General features: G+C 34.0%; 1 protein-coding gene and 1 long non-coding RNA gene across 4 annotated transcripts in view; one reads left to right on the top strand and one right to left on the bottom strand.

Moving 5' to 3' along the window:
- Window positions 1–22,538, bottom strand: part of LOC146997915 (uncharacterized) — a 189,639-nt gene that overhangs the window by 81,809 nt on the left and 85,292 nt on the right. The window lies entirely within an intron of this gene.
- The window catches only part of net (atonal bHLH transcription factor 8-like protein net), a 158,591-nt gene continuing 136,398 nt past the window's right edge, over window positions 346–22,538 (top strand). For all 3 annotated transcript variants that reach the window (XM_085812584.1, XM_085812583.1, XM_085812582.1), the window contains exon 1: window positions 346–1,936. In XM_085812584.1, coding sequence (XP_085668710.1) covers window positions 860–1,936 — 1,077 coding nt within the window. In that variant the 5' untranslated portion in view covers window positions 346–859. The remainder of the gene's footprint in view (window positions 1,937–22,538) is intronic.

Consider the following 22,538-nt stretch of genomic DNA (forward strand, 5'->3'; position numbering starts at 1 on the left):
ATTAATGCAAATAAATTATCCTTTTGTATTTAGACTACATCAGAAAAGTGCTAAAAATCAGAAACATTTAAATAAACACAATAATAAGCGAATTGATACTTTGCGGTAAATAACTCGCAGCTATAAGAACCGAAATCGTTTCAAAACCAATGGTACATTTCATTTGATACGATTGGTTCTAATTTTAATGCTGCAGTTAAGTGAGTGCCTCAGCTGACGAATTATTGAAAAAAATTGGAAATCGTTTGGCGCTCTAGATGGTCTCACTTGGCGAGATTTCGGCAGCAGTTGTTATGGCAACCCTCGATCACTGATGGTGGAGAATTCCGTGTGGCCGTTCGAAGAGATGCCGTGTTTCGCGACCGGCCTCTGACCTACCGCAAAGAGCGGGAGGTCTTTCGGTGTTCGTGGATTCGCGGTCCCTTCTGTGTTCGATTTAGCCGTCGAAAGCTGCTCTGTCCCAAATATGGTAGTGGATAGTAATTTTTAAGTTTTCGAACCAAATCTCTTTCGTTATGAGAAAACAAATGGATGTTATTTGAAAGGATCCACAAGCCGTTCCCAGTCGATGTCAGAGGATTTACATGAAATAATTGATTTAATCAGCTTAAGAAAGATTACGAAAGTGAAATGATTCAGGTTTCATTCGCTATGACGCTGTGGAATTAGCTTTTTGATTCCATATTGGTATTGCTACTTGGAATTTCAAAAATGATGGATATGAAATTTTTGCATATTCATTTTTCGTCCATTTCACTAAAAACTGAAGTAACATTTTTGCCTAACGTAATCAAAGTACTTAAAAAAGAAATGGTTTATTGTTTGGCGTAGACTTTTAAGTAAAATTTCATTAAAAGCAATGGCTAGCTCACCAAATTGCTCATCAACTAGTCCCTCAGCGTCCACGGCGACCACTTCCACTGATCTACAAGAAACAGATGCCTTCAGTGACGATAGTGGCGTGGATGTGAAACCTCAGTGCAAAAAGGCTAATACGATGTTCTTCGCACAAGAGCCAGACTCGGCCATCGAATCGGGTAAACGCAATAAAAGGAAATCTTCCGAACCGAAGAAGAGAAAAGACGTCCTGCTTATGAAGAGATTTAGATGGGATTCCGATGAAGATGATAAAGACGACGACGAAGTGGACGATGTCTTCGAAGCCATCGAAAGGGAGAGACCCAGTAGTGGAGACAGTGGGTGTCAAATAGATAGACCGTCCACTGTCACCTCCAGCCAGGGGTTGGAAAAGAAACGAAAGCAGAGACAATGGCGAAAGCCGAAAGTTGAGAAGTACCCACCAATCGTCAAACAAGAGGTTCCTTTACCAACCTTCAGGCAGTCTGTGATAAGAAAGCACGAAGCCAGCTCAGCTTGTGGCTCTAGGACTAATATCAGCCTCTGTTCATCGAAGGATTTGTCTTCCGTCACGTCACAGTCCAATTCCGAGACTCTTCTCGGAACACCCACTGATCTAACAACACCCACTGATCTGTCTTCATCTTTGGCGAGCCCCAGCCAATCAACTATTGTCAAGCCTATGACGTCCCGTGACTATGATCCGATTCTTGAAGGCCAGGATGACAGCAACGGACCTACCAGTTCGAGGACTAGTCGAACCCTAGGGAGACCGAGGAACTACAAGAGCATGAGCAGGCAGAGACGTATAGAAGCAAACGCTAGAGAGAGGACAAGAGTCCACACAATAAGCGCTGCGTTTGAGAGTCTCAGGAGAGCTGTTCCAGCTTATGCTCACAACCAGAAACTGTCTAAACTGGCCATACTGAGGATTGCAAGCGCATACATTGTAGCATTAGCTTGTCTGAATCAGCAGGATTATAGTCAAGAACAGAACAGACCATCTCTGGCAGAATGCGTGGAGCAGTGCACAAGGACCATCCAGGCAGAAGGCAGATCCAGGCGAAGGACTACTAAGGTGAGTGTAGTTTTAAGGGGTATCAGAAAATCCTATACCAACAATGTTAAATTGGCCTTTTTCGATATATTTTTTCTATAGGAATTTAGTTTCATTAAATTAGTTATTTAATAAATAGACAGTTATAATTACGTGTATATGAGTATGAGTATATTCATACTTATTCACAGACATGGAATTTTTACAATACGAAAGTTAACTAATCTTTTTTACATGAAGAACTACATATAGTATAAATACCCCATTATATTATAGATTTTACTTCTATAAAATATGTGGAAGATTATATAGCACTAAAAGTGAGATACGGAATAAAATATTATATGTTATAAGATATTTCCTTAATTCCTGAACTGTGGGTTGAGAATCGATATTTGTTGAGACTTGTAAATTTTTTAAGGTTTGCTTTGTTACAATATAATTTATTGCATTTGGAGTATTATTAAGTTTATTATATTTTATATTCATGTTTCATTTATCTTCTGAGAGATACTGGTAACATTCAAAGTACTGTAAAGAGGTGGTCGACACAGCGTTTGTATATTATTGTTTCTTCACTACATTATATTCTAGGATTCATCCTTTCTTCCATGCAAAACATCTATGTGTATGTGTGTTATAATAAGCTGCAGGGTGTCGCTATCAGTGGTAAGCGAGTTTTAAGGGGATAGCCAAGTATGCTAAATTTCAACTCTATGTTAAGTTTCTAATTTGCAAGTCCCTTATTATTTTTGCTTGCTTGTTAATAGAGTTTCCCTTCCTGAAAATTAGGGTTTCATCTAGGTTTGTTTAAATTTGGTTTAGTGCATTGTAGGTAACTTAAAATTTAAGCAGATGCTAGAAAGTACCATCCCTTGGTGATACATTTCTCATTGGGTATCAAATTGTTAAAAAAGCTAATGTGATTAAATACCATTGTTTAACTTCTCAATTAAAGAACTGAAATACAAATATATGCAGTGAGATACAGTACTATATGTATATATTTATAATCAAATCAATAATATATATACAATCCAAGTCATGATTCGCAACCATCAAATGATATGTAGTATATATATATATATATATATACTATGTACTATATACTATATCTATTACATATATATATATATATATATATGTAATAGATATAGTATATAGTACATAGTACATAGATATAGTACATAGATATCTATATACTATATCTATATAGTATATAGATATAGTACATAGTGTGTATATATATATATATATATATGTAATAGATTCTGTAGTTGAATACAAGCAGCTGAATCCGTAAAGAACAGCAAGAATTTGGATGGCTTAGAGATGTTGAAACTCCAATCGACAATGAATAAGAAATTTGGCAGTCGAGGTAGATTTAAGGGTTATCAGAAACCCTTATACCGACAATGTTAAATTGGCCATTTTCGATGTACCTTTTCTCAAAATCAAGCTGTAGATACAAGCTTCAAATTTTTTCTGTAATTAAAGCATACCTATCTGATAATACCAAAATGAGTTTTTGAAACATTTTGAATTTTAGAGTAAATTACAGAATATTTTGTTAAGCATAGTAAATTCTCACACAAAAAAAAATTAAATTTTTTTTTCTAAGTTTATTACAAAAAGCTCATTTCAGTAAATATTAGGGAACCTAATAAATGAGCCATAAAAAGTTTAGATACCTGTGAGCAGTAGTTCCTGAGAAAAGATACATCGAGTATAAAAAAATCACGTTTGGAGAAAAACGCGTTTTTATGTAAAAATCCGCATTGATCAAAGCAGTAGAAGACAAAATTTTTAAACTAGATTTTTTTTACAGTTCTAATTTTCATAGAGATTAAAGAATGGTATTTTTAGAAAGATAAAAAGTGTAGACAATTTGAAAATGCAAAAATCCGAAATCACAATTTTTTCAACACCCCTTGAATTCTTAAATCCAGAGTTTTAAATTATCCACCTGTCGTTAAATAGAAGTGAAATAAATAGTTAAAAGATAATTGCAGTTTGGAAACTTGCAATAAAACAATCTCAAAGAGGTAACAAAACTTTTAAACGTATAAAAAAATTTAAAAGTATGAGTTATAATAACAATATTTCTCTTCTGTTAATAAAACTATTTACTGTTTTCAATTCATGGAATAATTTTTACTAATAAAAAGCATTAAAATACAACCCAGAAAGAATCCGAATTTTATAAATTTCGGTTTTTATTTCCCCATTATTTCTTTCCCATTATTATTATTATTCCATTTTCCCCCCCGTTATTATTATTCTATTTTATTTAAGTGCTAAAAATTATTAAAAAGTACATTATTGTTTGAATAAAACTAAATGTGCTAACTATACACATACAAGTTTGTATAAAATATAGAAACTTCAATATTTACAGAATTCATCATAACCATTAGATTTTATTTTAAATGTAGAAATTAGTGTACATAGACAAGAATTTACTTAGAAATTTTGAAACCAACCAAGAGTGTTAATTTTATCTACAATATAAAATAATAATTCTTCCAAAGTGTTGTTAAGAAGTTCAGATAAAAAGAACTTTTTAAACGGTTAATTACCTCTATGTTTCCTTTTGTAATACTGAAAATAATAAGAGATCTTATTCGCCGTCGATTAGCAACAATGTTTATTACGTCAGGTACGATTTAAGGGAACTGAAATACCTTTTATGCAGTTAATAAGGCAGGTTAAGTGTAAATATTTAAAATCCAAAAAAGAATTGCAAAACTAATTGAATTACAAACAAGAGAGTTTAGAAAATTTTCTGACTGAGTTACGGAAAGAATTCTCTTTGTAAATCTTTGTCTTTCCTTGCAGAACCGTTTTTAAAACTACCAATGGTTTTCTTTTAATCAGTTTTACTACATTTTATATTATATAAAAATATATTCTCTTATATACATAAAAAATGACAATGAAATATGCCAATATCAAAAACAATGACATAAGAAATACAATGAAAAATTGTTGCCAAACCCATATTTCTAAAAGAATGAAACTATTCAAAATGATGTGATTTCATCAAAAATTTATCAACAACAATAAGACAGGAAAATTGTTGATAAAATCACATTTCACTTCCGAAGTACGGAAGTTTTTGTAAATAGAGAAAAATAAAGGGCTTTGTATACCCTTCTTGTGTATCCTGTCTACTTCCCACAGTTTTGAACATAGCTTTAGTAAGCTCTCTGTTCCGAGTCAGGTCCTTGCATGTTCCCGAAGAAGGTAAGAAGGAACATTGACCCTGATAGTGGCGCCCAACAAAGAAGAATAACCATGGCCGAGTTTCAAGAAGAACCTGTGCTGCCTGCAGAAACGGCTCAGAATCCAGAAATGCCAGCTGCCGCCCTGGAAGGATTTGGTTACATCGTCCAGACCATGCGCGCTTCGATGAAACCAGAAGCAACATTTAATGGAAACTCACCGGTAACCAGTGTTTTGGAAAAATTAGATGACCACTTCATGCTCTACCCCGTGCACGAGTTTCAAAAAGTTACCTTAGCTACCAGTGCTTTGAGGGGCCAAGCACTTAACTGGTTCAAATGTATCGGCAGAAGTCTCTTGGGTCAAGCAGGAAGTCCCACCTATACTTACGAAAATTTCAAGACTGCCCTACTAAAAGCCTTCCCTGTTGTAAGGGATCGTGCGAAATTAGAAACGGAACTTTTTAGCATATATCAACAAAGAATCGAAAACCTGTCGAGCTTTATTTTAAGAAAAATTCACGTCTTCAAACTCTTGTATGGAAACCATCCGGATCCTGAAATAATTCAAGTGATTTTGCCGAGGTTACTGCCCCAAGTGCAAGACTTTATTGAATTAAGAAATCCGACTACACTGGAAAAGTTATTTGAGCTAGCAATCCAGTTTGAAAGTAGAAGAACGGCGGACGTCGAAAGAAGATGCCAATATCAACAGCGAAACCAATTTGGTACGCCAAGACTACAGCAAACTCAAGCACATGGCTACGGAGGCAAAGCGAATCAGTGGGCAAGGAAACCCGAGCATTCAAAAACAGCCGGCGAACGTCGACAGTTCAATAGCAACCCAGGAAAAAAGAAGGAAAGCACGGAAATGAAAAATAATTTAAACTAAAACGGATTTCTGCTGACGGGAGGGTGCGGAAATCCGAAGGCCAAGAAAACCCCTCTTCCTACAAGTTAAATACAGTAATGGTGAAAAATTTGACTCTTCCGAAGATTGAAGTGTTGGTGAATAATATCCCAGCCACCGCACTCCTGGATACAGACGCGCAGTGTTCCTGTGTTGCAGAAGATTTTTTTAGGAAGTATTTTCGTATATATCGCATATATAATTCGGATAATACGACAGTGTTAGCTGCGCAAGGAGAAAAATGTAAGTGCATAGGTAAAGTACCTTTGTATATCCGAATCAAGGACGAACAAGTAAAGGTGATGTTTTTTATAGTAAAGAATCTGCAAGCACATTTAATCTTAGGAATAAATTTTCTTTCAGACGCACAAGCAACACTGGATTTTAATGAAGCATCCCTTAAGCTGACAATGAAACCAGTTCTTGCAGAAAAGGCTGAACCGCCGATGTTAAAACTTGACCACCTCCCTAATGACGAGCAAGGAAGAATCTGACAAGTGGTAAGTGAATTTGCTTCGTTATTTAATGATATTCCAGGATTTACTCAGGTTACTAACCATAGTATTGACACAGGAGATGCAATGCCAGTTTGCCAAAAACCATACCGGTATGATAAGAATAAGGAAAAAATTATAGAATGGCATATTACCGATATGCTACGTAAAAAGATCATAACGCCCATCTCAAGTAGTTATGCTAGCCCGGTGGTTTTATGTAAGAAAAATAATGACTATCCTTTGACGCATCCAAAAAGGTGGAGATTCGCTATTGATTACCGTAAATTAAACTCCATAACGAAATATCCGGTATATCCGTTGCCGATCATTGAAAAAATTCTAAGGAACATAAAATCAACCAAATTTATGACGACTGGTTATTTTCAAATAGGGGTTAGGCCTGAGGACGTGCCTAAGACTGCTTTTATAACCAAGTCTGGCACTTATGCATTTTTGCGTATGCCGCTTGGCCTTTCAGGGGCCCCGGCAACATTTCAGCGATGCATGGACATTGTGTTAAGACCTGTTCTTGGAAAGTCCACATTTATCTATTTAGACGATATCATTATTACTAGTGATAATCTAGACCAACATGTACAGGATTTAAGACAGGTGTTTTCTTTATTAAATGAGGCCGGTCTAAAAGTTAATGTCGAAAAGTGCAAATTTGCAGCCCCTGAATTAAAATATTTAGGTTACAAAATATCTCAAAAAGGAATCAAGACAGACGAATCAAAAATAATCAAAAGTATCCGACTCCAAACACGGCAAAGAAGCTCTCTTCTTTTCTAGGACTTTGTTCATATTATAGGTCCTTTATAAAAGATTTTGCGGCTATCGCTGAGCCATTGTTAAAATTAAAAAGGAAAAAGGCAAGATTCTCGTGGACGGCCGAAGCCAATAGTGCTTTCGAAAAATTAAAACAAGCATTAACGCAATAAGCATTCTGCCAACTCAGTTGAAGAAATCACTTATTCCGCCTATTACTAATTGCGCTAGACTTTATGCTCTTCCAAAAGTCCACAAAACCGGTATTCCTTTTCGACCAATTGTTTCCAACATAGGTACTGCTTCATATCCTTTGGCCAAATATTTAGTTTCCAGATTTTCTCCTCTACTTGCTAACAATATTCACACTGTAAAAAATTCTGTTGAAGTCATTGATAAACTTAAAAATATTTCCCCACTTCATTCCATTATGGTTTCATTTGATGTCAAATCATTGTTTAATCATGTTCCGGTCGAAGGAGCACTAAATTGTCTTGAAACTAGGCTTCGGGAATTTCACTTCACACATACTGAAATTAATGAGTTGGTTTCGCTTACTAAAGTTTCTCTAAGTCAAACCCACTTTGTTTCCAAAATGCATATTTTCGTCAAGTTGAAGGATTGGCTATGGGTAATCCTCTCAGTCCGGTACTTGCTGACATTTATATGCACTATTTTGAGATGAAATTATTTGATAAATTATCTTTTCGTCTTTGGATTCGGTATGTTGACGACACTTTCGCACTTTTTGACGGTTATAAAGAGGATTTATCCGAGATTCTATCTATTATGAATTCAATTGATCCAGCCATCCAATTCACTCTTGAAATTGAATCCAACAATTCCCTCCCCTTCCTCGATATTCTTATAATCCGCAATGAAACCGATTTTAGCACCACTGTGTACCGTAAACCCTTTGCAGTTTGTTTACCACCCCATGCCTAGTCATGCCACCCTGTTAAGCAAAAAATGGCTTCTTTTTACTATTATGTTTTCCGCGCGCTAAAAGTTTGTTCCTCTGAATCTTTGCTTACCAATGAACTTAATTATTTGAGAGCAGTTGCGATTGACCGTGGATTTTCTCCCGTGATTATTGATAAAGCCGTCAAAAAATTTTCAGATTCCCATCAAAGAAGACATTCCACTGTTAGAAATAATATCAATGACCTTGTCGTGCTTCCATTTTATCCTTCTGTTAGCTATAAAATTGCACAGATTCTCCAGAAATTCAATTTTCAAGTCGGTTTCTCCCCTATTAATAAAATTCACCCTTCGATTCTAAAAGATTGCGTTTCTGTCTTGAATTCTTGGGGAATTTATAGTATATCATGTCAGTGTGGTTTAAGATATATTGGCCAAACAAAAAGAGCGTTGAAGTTTCGTATCAAGGAACATGAATCTTATGTCAAAAAAGGGGAAATTAACAAGTCTTCAATAGCGTATCATAGCTGGACTTTTAACCATAATTTTGATTTTGGGTCTGCAAAAATCATCCAAAAGGCTTCTTCCATAGGCGAATTGGATTTTCTTGAGGCTTTTCACATTCACAAAGATTTAGAAAGTTTAGTTAATGATTTGAAGTCCAATCCAGTCCTTCCTAATGCCTTTAAAATTCTACTATCTTAATTCATTATTTTTGCCGATAGATGGCGTTACCTCCTCGCGCTTGGTACTACCAAGCGCGAGGAGGTATAAAAATAGGGTATAAAAATCCGTTCAGTGGTTGCTTTCCATTATTTGAAGTTCAGATTTTGAGCGTAATGTGCATTTGCGCCTCGCTCCCTATTTTAACTTCGCTAATATTTCTTTATGCTTGATCAGACAGCCTGGCTCAGTAAAAGTAGGCGGCCAGTGCAACTCTGATTAAAAATCTAGTTATAACCACGTGCAGTGCTGATAAGCACTAGGTGTTTCTGTGACTCCTTCTCCTATTTTCTTCTTTCTATGTATTTCTTTCTTCTGATGAGGAGGGACCTTTAGCTGCCCTCGAAATCGATTGAGTGTTTCATTATACCTACGCTAAATATAAGGTTGTTTTTTACGATTTTGATTACTGATTCTATTTTAAATAAATATATTTTAAAATACGGGGCGCTCCTAAAAGTTATATCGGATAATGGTCCTCAATTTGTAAGTAATATATTTGAAGACGTGCGAAAAACTGGGCATACGTCATTTAAAAATGGTCCCGTATCGGCCGCAATCAAATATAGCGGAACGGGTCAACAGAAATATAGTGAAAATTATCCGTAGTTATGTTAAAAATTTTCATAAAAGCTGGGATAACTATGTCAATGAATTTGCTTTCGCCCTTAGGACCGCAAAACATGATACAACGGGCAAAACACCTGCTGAGTTATTTCTAGGCAGAAAGATTATAACACCGTTAGATAAATTATTTTATGTGCAACAAAGAGCCCCAGAATTTAAAATGGGCGATATAGAAAAACTAATAAAAGAAGCAAAAAAGAATACGGAAGTAGCACAAAGAAAACAGAAGCTCTATTATGATTTGAAACGACGGGGAGTAACTTATAAAGTAGGGGATGAAGTTTTAAAAATTAAGCATTCACTTTCTTCAGCACCAGAAGATAAAACTGCCGAATTTTTTCCACGATTTGAAGGACCATATGTTATAGAAAAAATAACTCACGCTGTAGTAGTGTTAAAAGCCAGAAATGGTGAAACCTGTTCCGCAAACATTGATCAAATCAAGCCCTACTTCGATCGTAATAAAATGCAAATATTTTCAGATCTTTTGCAGGATCCGGCGCGGCAGACACCGCAGGCACAAGCTCCAGAGGTCGAAAAACGACAAGTACAAGGGCAAGCCAATAAGAGGCAGGAGCAAGTGAAAAGAAAATTGCCCCGCGGAAAAATTGAAGGTAACAAGAAAAAGAAGCTGTTCCACCGTCCAGAAAAGAGTTCACGAACACCCCCAGAATGAAGAAGGGAGAAGGGAGAAGGACGACGTATGTGAAGAGAACCAGGAGAAATAACGGCAACTATAACCCGGCTCTAAAACGGAAGATCTACTCAACCGACAGGACTCTCCGCAGCAAAAGTCGCCGAACTAAGGAAGGGCCATCAGCGGCGGAGGAAAAAGTACAAGGAAAATTTGAACGGCCAGCAACGAGGTCCAAGCAAGAACACGAAAGAAGGTTCCCGGGTCCGCCAAGACCAGCTGCCATCAAACGGCCAAGACCACAAGCAGAGGAGAAAAAGAAGGTATTCAAGGGTGGCCGAACTGGTGAAAAAAGGAAGCTCCCAGAGGAAAGCACTGAAGGGCGAGCCCGTACAAGAAGGAGGATAAATCACACTACTATCTGCAATACCTTTAAAGACTGGGCCCAGAAAAGGATGTCCGAATATCACAAAGATAAGTAAAATTTTATCTTACTTTGCAAACTTAAGTTAATCTTTCATTCTTACTGCAAGTGGCAGATTTCAAGAAGTTTTACCTCATGCGAGGTTTACCTTTATCGCCAAAAGGGCGAGAAATGAGTTGTTACCGATTTTGGTATTATGTTTTTCAATTACTCGCGCGTAAAACTAAAGTTGATGTATAATAGCGTTGAGTAAAGACTTAAATATTGAAAAAGTTATTGTATAAATTTTATTTAAAACATTCTAGCAAGAAAGAAGTTTTAGTCTGAAAGACTTTTTGAAATGTAGTATTTCAATGTAGAAAGAATTGGCACTTGCTTTCATGTTGATATGTTCTTATATACAATGTGAACTGTTATTTTAAATGTTAAGAAATACCGTGATATGGTAAAAGTGAATGTTAAAATTTTGTATTCGTGTGACTGTAAAAAGACTAAAGCATGGCGAATATGTGTTAAAGGTTGAATGATGTAGTTAGGCTCTCTGACGCTACACTTTAGAGTTAGCCACTTTTAGAATAGTACCTCAGGGTTTAGAGTTGAAATTAGGGTGTGTTAAGAGGTCTTGTTATGTTGAATTTTAACACGTTAGTGTTTTGATTGTAGGAAGAAGTGTGGAACACGTAGACAGACATGTTAAGAGAAGTATAATTGTATATGTTACTTGCCATTTCATGGTGTAAGATTTCATTAAACTAGTTTTCCTTCCAGATCTCTGGAAGTAACCAGAATTGAATAAAAGCTCCTGTTTAGATGCAGTACAGATAAAAAAAAATTTTTGTATCCTGGGAGCTGCTATTGTAACAAATATCTTTCTTTTAAATTTCTAGTTTCTAGCGAAGTATGTTTGTAAAAGATTGGCCTCGCGTTAGATTCTAGAGCTAAAAGTTTTCAACAAGGTCGTTTTAGACCTCAGTTTCAAACTTATTAACTCTGGCGGGAAGTATGTAAGGATCTTAAGTTTTACTAACGTTTATTTTATTTTAAATCTTTACTATCACTTCTTATTTTCTACTTCCGGCCAGAATTATAAGCGTGAAGGTATTTATGCAAAGTTTGTCTGGCGAACGCCAAGTATTTAAGTTGTGGCCTTTTGCCAAGCGAGAGAGAGGAAGCAGTGAGTCAAAGCAGGCCACTTACCTTAGAAGTTACTTAGTTGCTGGTTGCCTTCCAGGCCAGAGGTTTTAATCCTCTTGATAATTTTTTAAAGCGTATTGTAGTGTTCACAGTCCTCTGGACTACATACGCTTCCTGTTATTATAAGGCCAATCTTCCACGTGTATTATTCTAAAGTTTAATTAGAGTTTAGTTTTATTTTTATACTTTTACGTTAGACCCCAAGTAGCGGGTCAGTGTATTCCGAAGTACGGAAGTTCTTGTATATAGAGAAAAATAAAGGGTTTTGTATACCCTTCGTCTGTATCCTGTCTACTTACCACAATTAGTGAACATGGCTTTTGTAAGCTCTCTGTTCCGAGTCAGGTCCTTGTATGTTCCCGAAGAAGGTAAGAAGGAACATTGACCCTGATAATGTAATTTGAGCAATCACAAGCTTTTTAATTGTCCTAAATTTCAGAAATTAATTGCAAAAGAAAGGGTAGAATTTGTGAAAAAACAGAATGTATGTTTTTGTTGTTTTAATTTGCACAGTGTGAGAAATTGCCGTTCTAATTACTTCTGCAAGAAGTGTAAGAAAAAACATAGCATTCTCTTGTGTTATCAAAACGAAAATAATTCCGTTGGCACACAGTAGAAAGAGCAGACACTTCAGATCAGGCGTTGGGTGATCAAAACAGCAATGCGTTAAATGTACACGCACCTGCATTTCAAGCTAAAACTCAAAACGAAACCTTTACAGCCGCTACGGGTACTAACAGTGGGAAAAACGTGATTTTATCTACTGCCTTTGTATTCATTGAGACTAATGATGGAACTTTAATTAAAGTGAAAGCGTTATGTGATAGTGGAAGTGTTTCTTGTTTTTGTACCACTGAATTAGCGGATATACGTAATTTAAAAAGAGAAAATACAAATATTTCGGTTTGCAGTATATCAGATATTTCAACTACGATAAAAAGAAAAGCACTTGCCCTTATCTGTAATCAGGAACAAACGTATAAAAGGAAACTAGAGGTTTTGGTAATTCCAAAAATAGCAGGTTTAACTCCCGCAAAGTTTATCGATGTTAGTAACCTTGTGATTTCTGAGAAGGTGAATTTAGCGGATCGGGAATTTTATAAACCAGAGAAAGTAAACCTGTTGCTCGACGCGGAAGTTTTTTATATGTTACGAGCTGGTAAAATCTATGTTCCTAATACAGGCTTGATATTACAAAATAGTGTGTTTGGATATATAGTTAGTGGAAATGTAAATGATTCACGGAGAAATAATTTATCGTACTGTGGGTTAATAAATGATAATTCAGAGAGTGAATTGAAAATGTTTTTCGAACTAGAATCATTAGGAATTAAAGATGATCCTTATTGTCATGAGGAAGACAAAGCATTGGAAACAGTGGCGTAAGTAAGGGTATGCAAGGAATGCCGTCACATAGGGGCCCGAAGGCTTAGAGGGCCCTTAAATGTCCTGCTGAACTGCATTTACATGTTTAAACTTAAAAGACAGATTCCATTACATATATATAGAAAATTTAATTCATTTTCCCTAGATGAGTTCGGAATTAGAATTTCAATAAAAAAGATTATTATCATTTATATATGTTTTATCTTGTATTTTTTCTGTTTTGCTTTTCATTTTTATTTTTAGAATTTGTACTACTATAAATTCTTATTTTAATTTTAATATGTTTTGATTTTGTGTTAAACCCCTTTTACACGATTGTTAATATTAATATAGTTGAGGAATAGCCTTAATTTGACTCCAATTTACTTTTAACTTTAAAATCTTTAAGTATATGTAAATAATAGAATTCGTTTTCTTTTGAGCCCTTACCTATATGGTGCAGTGACGCAATTCTCTGTATGACGCAGATAGGAGGCCCTTGCAAGCACCTGAAACTGCTAAATTCAAGTGTTTGCAAAAGTTAAAATTCCAGCATTCGACTATGAAATAATAACTTCATGACCTACCCCAGTTTAGGGATAGCAGCGAGCGGAAAATAGGAAAAGTTCCTTTGTATTCCTTAGTCTCAAACCTGAAAATTATTAAAGGCGACCCCCTAAAGGAAAGGTTTCTCCTTTTGCGATCCCAAATCAAAAAGCGGTAAAAGTGGAAATTAATTGTAACTATTTATTATAAAGTATATATTTTATATATTAATTTGTTTCTGTATAATTCGAATTATGATCGAATAATCAGTAGGCATATTTTCGAAGTATAAATCAAAGAAGTAACTAGGCAGGATTCTGGTACTTTGGAATGAACTTTGCAAGTTAAGAGAAATCGTGGTATATTATTTGCTGTTCGTAATTTTCATAATATGTCATTCCGGTAGCGTTTAATTTTGTTCATATATTGAATCTCTTACTAGCTTTTCCATTAAACGCAAGTCCAAAAATCAGTCCTAATATTCAATTTGAAGTTGAATTTATTAATGTGAATGATTTTTACAATTTAATATAACATGTATTTTGTTGGTTCGCTGTAAACGGCGTATCATTTTTCAAATTGTTGCCACCAAATAATTTCATCCTGTATTATTTTTAAAGAAATTAAATAAGGAAGAATCTGCACGTTTGAATTTATAATTCTCACAATGTAAAAAACGAAGGTACTTGCAACCTGTGCAGTCGCACCAAAGAATCTGAAAACATCTCCTTAGAGTCCTCCTGTGAAACATCTCCTTAGAGATTCTTTGGTCGCACCAAGAGGCAAGGTAAGGGACAGAAACATTTTGGATTTAGAAGCACGATTGACATTACAAAATGGAAAAGTTAAAGGCGGATCAATTTTTTTCTCTGTTTTTTACACTAATAAGCTGGAGGGGAGGGAATCATTCGTAAGTATTAATTGCTAACTCCAAAATACATACTTTTCTTTCTTACGGACACAAAATCATTAACGTAAGTTGAGCAGTTGGGGCATGAAAGGACTTTGCCCCACCCCCATGTCGAAATGCCGTTCTAGTCCAGGAAACGCGAAAAATTTATGTCGCCACATTTGGAAAGGAGAGATTTCCCGTTCGGCTTAGGGATCTTTGAATAAATTCAAGGTCCGAAAAAAAGGGAGTGGAGTTTTACGACAGGCTACGAACACACAGATGCTCAAACATTTAAGCGGCCAAATATTTCAGTTAATTTCCGGCGTAAATTTAATGAAATTTACTTTTTCACTCATAGGGGTAGGAAATGGAATGGATAAATATTTTTACTTGAAATAATGAGTAAATAAATATTTATCCAATTTTTCATATCAAAATTTTCAAAATATTCTCACATTGCAGGTAAAATGCAGGTTGGAATTCTTTAAAATCCCTAATCGAGAATTAAATCTGAAAGCACAGAAATCGTTTGAGGATTTACTTGATTTGCTTTAGAAAAGAGAAGAGCTGTAGTGTTTCCTAACCTGTAAATTACCCATCTACCAAAAATTCACACTTATCTGTAAAAGATAATTCTGAAGACATTAATTTTTTTTTGAAAGTAATATATTAATCTCTCTTCGTTTGAAAAAATATAATAAATTACAATTTTTTAACAGCGTGAAACATTTAAGCGTATAATTGAGTAATACGCAATAATTTGTACGTTATTTAAACGGAATTGAATTACTATATAATAATAAAGCACTCGAGGGCTATTTGCCTAAGGGAAATAACGCCTTCATGGGGTACTTTCTAATCGTTATTTGAAATGAAATTTTACAATTTACTTTACTTTATTTACTTATTACTTTTATTACTTTTAATTTACTTTCCACAGCATTCAGTACGTGAAATCATCAATAACAGTATAATAATGATAATAAAAATGGCATCACACAACTAAAAGTATATACTACTTCGTAAATTTCGATAAATTAATTACCGAAAATAATAAACATATCAATGGCAGCGTTGCCCTAATAGTTTTAAGTTGAATTTTAACATCTCAAAGAAGGCGAATTACATTGCTATTTTCACTACACAAACGAATGGAATATTTCAGAAAAGAATGCTCCCCGTTATTGCAATATTTCAATAATATTTGCAAATTAAAAAATTTAATTAACACGTTCTAATAGTAAGTGATGCGATTTTCACTCATAAAATCCCTTTGTACATTATTCTCTTTCATTTCGGCATCACTGCATAACTTTTCTAAGACATAAATAGCTTCCGTTAATATATGTTTCCATACATTATATTTATTTTTTATATTTTTGTCATTAATAAATTAATGATAAAGATAAAAACATTGATACTGCTTAATTTATAAGCAATGTAAAAACTGGAAAGCTGAGGTCATTGATTTCTGAGACATAAATAGCTTTCTAAGACGCAAATAAAACAGATAACAATAATCATAAATATTAATGCTCCTAAAATATATCCGCGTTCCTAACTGATTTTTGCCTTCTGATCACCAGGGGTACAATAAAGCTATTTTCATTAAATGAAGTTTTGCGCATTTCTCTACGAAGTACTCAAAACTTATTTCATACAATTTTATTTTCACTAATTATGAAGAAACTTTATACTTGTTTCCTAAACGAGTATTTATGTATACTACTTTTAGAATCCATGCGACAGAGTGTGAGTATTCATCTTCAAATATACGTTAGTGTCAATAAGCTTAACTCTAAATTATTAAACATTTCTAGGTCCATTCATGTATCATTGGAATATGACAATTAATAATAGTACAATTTGACTGAAGGGAAGAATAAAAAAAAAAAAAAAAAAAAAGTTTCAGCGTTTTAAGAGGGAAATGGACAATGGACATCTTTAGAGTAAAGTCTTGAATGAAAGTTTTACTGTGACTCAACTTGGGAACACTGGAAATTTATAGTGGAGGCGGGGTCCCTTTCTTCGTTAAACAGCTGCATTGAAATGTGAAACGCGACCCCTCAAGTATACTTGTAAATTGGCTGATGACTCAAAGCAGTAAACTAAACTTAAACTTGCTCTTATTCTAATGGCATTTCTCTAGTCTATGGCGAGAACAAACAGAAGTTTTTCTTTAAAATTAAATTTCAAAGTGATCTCAAATATAATTCTTCATTATAAAGTTTATGATAAATATGAAATATAAATATAATCTATGTTTCCATACCTTAAGAAACATCATAACAGGCCAAAATTAAAAACAAAATTTTTTAAACACGTCCTGCGCTATAGTGCAGGATCGATCAACCAATCAATCGGCTCGATAATCGAAAATCAATCGACTTGAATGGAGCTCACCAATATCTAAAAAGCGTTTCTATTAATATGCAAGATATGCACTGGGAGTACAACTTTTATTATTTATATTTAAACAAATTTAAATTTAAATTTTAACAAACACGTATAAAAGTAAAAAAGCAAAATTAATGCCAAAATTAAAGCCAAAATAATTTTAAAAAAATATATTTAAAAAAATGTGCAAACATATAAAAGATTTATATCTCTTTTATATGTTTGATGAAATATAATGGAAAAATATAATGATGAATATATGAAAAAAATATATTTAAAAAAATGTGCAAACATATAAAAGATTTATATCTCTTTTATATGTTTGCACAGTTTTTTAAATATATATTTTTTAAAAATTATTTTGGCTTTAATTTTGGCATTAATTTTGCTTTTTTACTTTTATAAGTGTTTTTAAAATTTAAATTTAAATTTCATTCCTTGCAGCAATGGCGCAAAGAATTATTTAATTAAATTTGTATTTATTTAAATAAATTCTATTTATTCTTATGAAACAATTTTATTATTTATAAATATTTTCAGAATAGAAATCCAAAATTTGAAATCCGTTAAGGATTTAGCTAAATTAGCAATGGTAAAATATTATGACATCACAAGCAGTTATTCGGGAGTATATGCAATTCACTTATATTGTATTTATCATTATCTGTAACCACAGCCACGAGTGAGAGGTCATTTTCAATACTCAAACTAATAAAAACATATTTAAGAAACGGTATGACACAAGATCGGTTGTCAAACCTTTCTTTTTCACTATTGAGCGTTGAAACTGAGATGGCTGAGAAAATGGACGTCCAAGTATTGATAAATAATTTTGTGGAAATAGGTTAGGAGACGCAAATTTTAAAAGAAGGATTTTTTTCTTTATGATGAATTTCGGCCACCAATGTTATCATCACTCTTATTGAGGGAGGAAAAAATTAGAGAAGAGCAGTACGGTCTGAGGAAAATTAAAAGGAAACAGTAAAAAACTGTAGCATTCATATTTTTTTTTATAAAAATCATGTATTCATGTAGCTTAGTGTACTAAAAGGTTTTTTTTAAAAAAACAGAAAAAAAACTTTACCATACATATTTTCTACAAAAATTGTATGCTCAAATAGTTTTCTTTATGAAGTTTATGATAAATGTGTTTTATATTTAACAAATGGATCATTTACATTGTAAAAGTTCTTATTTATTACTTGTATATTATTGCATAAATCATGTTCGTAAGCTGAGTAAATCACAGAGTACTATACATTAATGTAATAGCTTTTCTGTACGTTTATCAATTATCTTGTCTGTCGGTTTATAATATAACTAATTATTTATAAGTTTGCTAACTTAAGCGGAAAAACTTAGATAGACGCAGATTTTATATAAAAATTTAAAATATTAGTATGTAAAACTTCTTGGACTTTATATAAAAATCTCCGCAAATCTAGGCTTTCTTCTTTTTCTTAATGCTATACGTCGACATGTTCCTTTTTTTATATGGACTTATTCGTTTATTATCAGTATGCATCTCAGTGAAAGGAGAGAAAAATCTGTCTCTCGCATTAATACAAAAAGTCTCAAGTAATTGAATTAAAATCATCTGACGTCAAATACCCAGACTAAAGCAAATTTACACTTCACCAGTTGGTCAAGGGAAATTATTTTCCTTTTTATTCTTTCTTCATGTTACGTACCTTTCAAATGGTTCCCTAAGAACGTGATTATACTTTTTAACAATTAATCCAGATGTGATAAAGAGGCCCACCAGCGACCGAGCGGTAAAATCGCTGAACACTGGTACTTCGGTCCGAGGTTCGAATCCCGCGAACGTGCTGGCTGCATGGACGTTTTCGTGGTTTTCCCCATGTGTAACGTGTATCCGAGCCAGTTTCCCTTAGAAAGTCCTCCACGAAGGCATCCCTCCCCTTAGGCAGATAGCCCTAGTGTGCTTGGCCGTATTTTCAATATACACCATACACACAAGATGTGATAAAAATCATCATGAAAACATTGGCTCCTGGAATCCTTAATTTTTTTTTTAACTTCTTTTTTTTTTTTTTTTTATTTTTATTTTCTTTTTATTTTTAAGCACATTAAATTTACTGGGAAAGGGGCCCAGGAAAATTTTTTGCATAGGAGCCGAAGAGTTCTATTTACGCCACTGATTGGAAATGTTTAATAAGACAGTTTATTTTAAAGCTGGTCGTTACGAGGTTACTTTACCTTGGAAAAGGGACTGGAGGGAATTAGCTGATAATTACCGAGTAGCGGAAAATAGATTAAAAACTCTTGCAAAGCGAATGAATTATTACAAAACACTGTTTTCTAGATATAGTGAAATATTAGAAGATTATCTCAAGCAAGGCATCATTGAAAGAATGTCAGATGGAAATATAGCTATCGGTAAACCAGTATTTTACCTACCACACCAACCGGTATTTAGAGAAACCAGTGCTTCAACGAAGACTAGAATAGTGTTTGATGGCAGCTCACATGAGTTCGGGCAGCTATCACTGAACGATCTTGTCTATGGACAGGGACAAATTTAAATCCTAATATGTTCCATCTGCTAATTAATTTCCGATTAAATAAAGTTGCAATTTCAGCGGATGTAGAAAAAACATTTTTGCAGATTGCTTTGGCAGAAAACAGGGTTGATAGCCACATTTTAGTTAAAAAAATAAGCACCTATAAGCACTTTTCAAGCACATTTTAAGAAAAAAATAAGCACCTGTCTAATTACATTATACACAACTTCATAACCTTAAAAATTAGACTCGTAATTTAAAATATGAGAAATGCAGTATTTATTAAGAGAGAATAAGCATTACCTCAACCATGGAAAATAATTACTTTTTTTAAAAAATTTTAAATAACAGTTCAATTTACAGAACTAGTTTACAATGAGAGAAAAAAAAAAAAACTATTCAGAACTAAACTATATTACAAGATTTAATGATGAAATTTCAGTTCAAAATAGAGGAAGTAAATAATAATAAGGCATATTTAGTCTATTCGCTTGGAACTTAATAATAAATACAATTTACTTTTCCACTCATATTGATATTTAACTAATTTAAATCTAATTTCTGAACATTTTCTAAATTTTCATCGTATATCAGTTTTCCCTTAACAGATATTGCAAGCAAAGTAATTTAAGTAAAAAAGAGGAACATTTCTGAAATCAACAATTTGCTTCATGCAGTCATCCTTTAACAGCAAAAGCTTAACTACCCGCATACTTGAAAATTGGCAAATATTCGGACAGTCGAGCGTAACTAGAAAAAGAGGAGCGGAGGGGGGATAGACTGTAGCCGTTCGTTTTTCCGCTAAATAAATGCTTTTGACATTTCAATATGTGCATCATATAAAAATAAACCAACGGAACAGAAAAATATCCTGCTTTGCAAGCACAGTAAAACTCTTTTAAGTGTTCATAAACAAATCTCGGACCAAACATCAAAATTAAGGTTACAGCCGAAAACATCGCGGCAAAAACATCGCAGACGAAAACGTCGCTGAGAAAAGAACGCAAGGCAAAAACGTCGTGCTACAAAACATCGTGGGAGAAAACATCGCAGTTCTAAAACATCGTGGTACAAAACATCGTCGAAGAAAATAAAGCGGTTCAAAACCTTCGCAGTTTAAAAACATCGTCGTCGGAAATATCGCGGTAAAAAATAAAGTATCTACAAATCATCGCAGACATGCTTTTTTCAGACATATTTTAATAACTGTAAATGGATATTCCCGTAATGATTTGTGAGCGCAAGATGGAAAGAAGGATAATTTTTACTTTCATATTTTTATTAATTAATAAATTTTTGCTGAGAAAATAAAAAGGAAACTTAAGCATAGAAAATTAATGCAACTTATAGCACTTAATAGAATTTTAAACCGACATAGTTAACTAACAAAGGCCATTAATAAATCATTTTTATAAAGTTTTTACTGGTAATTTTTCATAAAAAGTATAATCTATAATTTGCATTTAATTTTTTACGCTTAAGATTCCTTCTTACTTTTTCAGCAAATATTTATTAGTTAATAAAAAATGTGAAAGTAAAAATTATCCTTCTTTACATCTTGCGCTCACAAATCATTATGGGAATATCCATTTACAATTATTAAAACCTGAAAAAAGCATGTCTGCGAAGTTATCGTCATGCGATGATTTGTAGATACTTTATTTTTTACCACGATATTTTCAACGACGATGTTTTTAAACTGCGAAGTTTTTGAACCGCATTATTTTCGACGACGATGTTTTGTATCACGATGTTTTAGAACTGCGATGTTTTCTCTTTGCGATGTTTTCTCCCACGATGTTTTGTATCACGATGTTTTAGAACTGCGATGTTTTCTCTTTGCGATGTTTTCTCCCACGATGTTTTGTAGCACGACGTTTTTGCCTTGCGTTGTTTTCTCCGGGACGTTTTCGTCAGCGATGTTTTTGCCGCGATGTTATCGGCGGACACCAAAATTAATTATCTCTGCAAAATATCGCAAACGTTTCTGCGCAATACGTGCGCCGTAATTCTTCCCTACATGATATTACGCAATCGGATTCAACAGCTGCCGGTATTGGGAGAATAAAGTACTAAATAAAGGAAAAGAAAGAAGAGACTTACCAACCTGGGGTGTTTTTCATTCTAATTTTCAACAGACTGCGTTAAATTTCCAGAATAGAATCATTCTTCCCTTGGGTTGGTAGACAGCAGAACTTTTAGTCCTATTCAATCCAGATTGGAAAGTGACAAAAAAAAAAAAATGTCCGTTGCTTGTTTTGCAGCGAACTGTAACAGTTTTAATATTCGAGATTTTCCGGAGAAAGGGGAGAACCTCCCAACCTTCGTACTGTATAATGTATTGGCCAAAAAGTTGAAATTATTTTGACTATTCGATTACTTTCCCTTTATTTAAGCCATTCCGAATATTATTCTTTAGAAAGCTAATCTTTGTTAAAACACAAGCATTTTTGGAAGTTTACTACTTCAGCAGTTATTGCAACTGTGTTATTATAAACATTCATACATATGCTCATAATATAAGCATAACGATCATAATGAACACGAATATGAACTGACCAAGCGGAACGAGAATACAAATTACTAAGATCTTGATAGAAGTTCAAACGTGTGTAGTATTTGGGTGGGAGGAAAAGAATGCCGAATGTACCGGAATTTTCTACTGCTTTCTCAATTCTTTGACCAACAGAACGACGGGCACCTGTCTGTACTCTCCGCGCACACCAAAGGTTATGTTAATGCAGAGAAAGGGGGGGAAAAGCTATTTCCGAGAGTATGATTCACCATCTGACGTTCCATATTACACTGTAAAAAAAAAACCTCGAAGTGTACAGACAAAAGTCTTGTATAGTTACAGAAATGCGAACAGTTACGAAGGAAATACCTGTAACGAACACAGAACCAAACGTAACTGTAAACTCTACAGGAATTTTTTAAGAAGTTTTGCTTTGATTTTGTCCGTAGCGTGTGATCACG

Source organism: Stegodyphus dumicola, chromosome 3 (assembly GCF_044657685.1).
Source record: "Stegodyphus dumicola isolate Sdum_Otavi_A_Nest chromosome 3, ASM4465768v1".
Lineage (NCBI taxonomy): Eukaryota > Metazoa > Arthropoda > Arachnida > Araneae > Eresidae > Stegodyphus > Stegodyphus dumicola.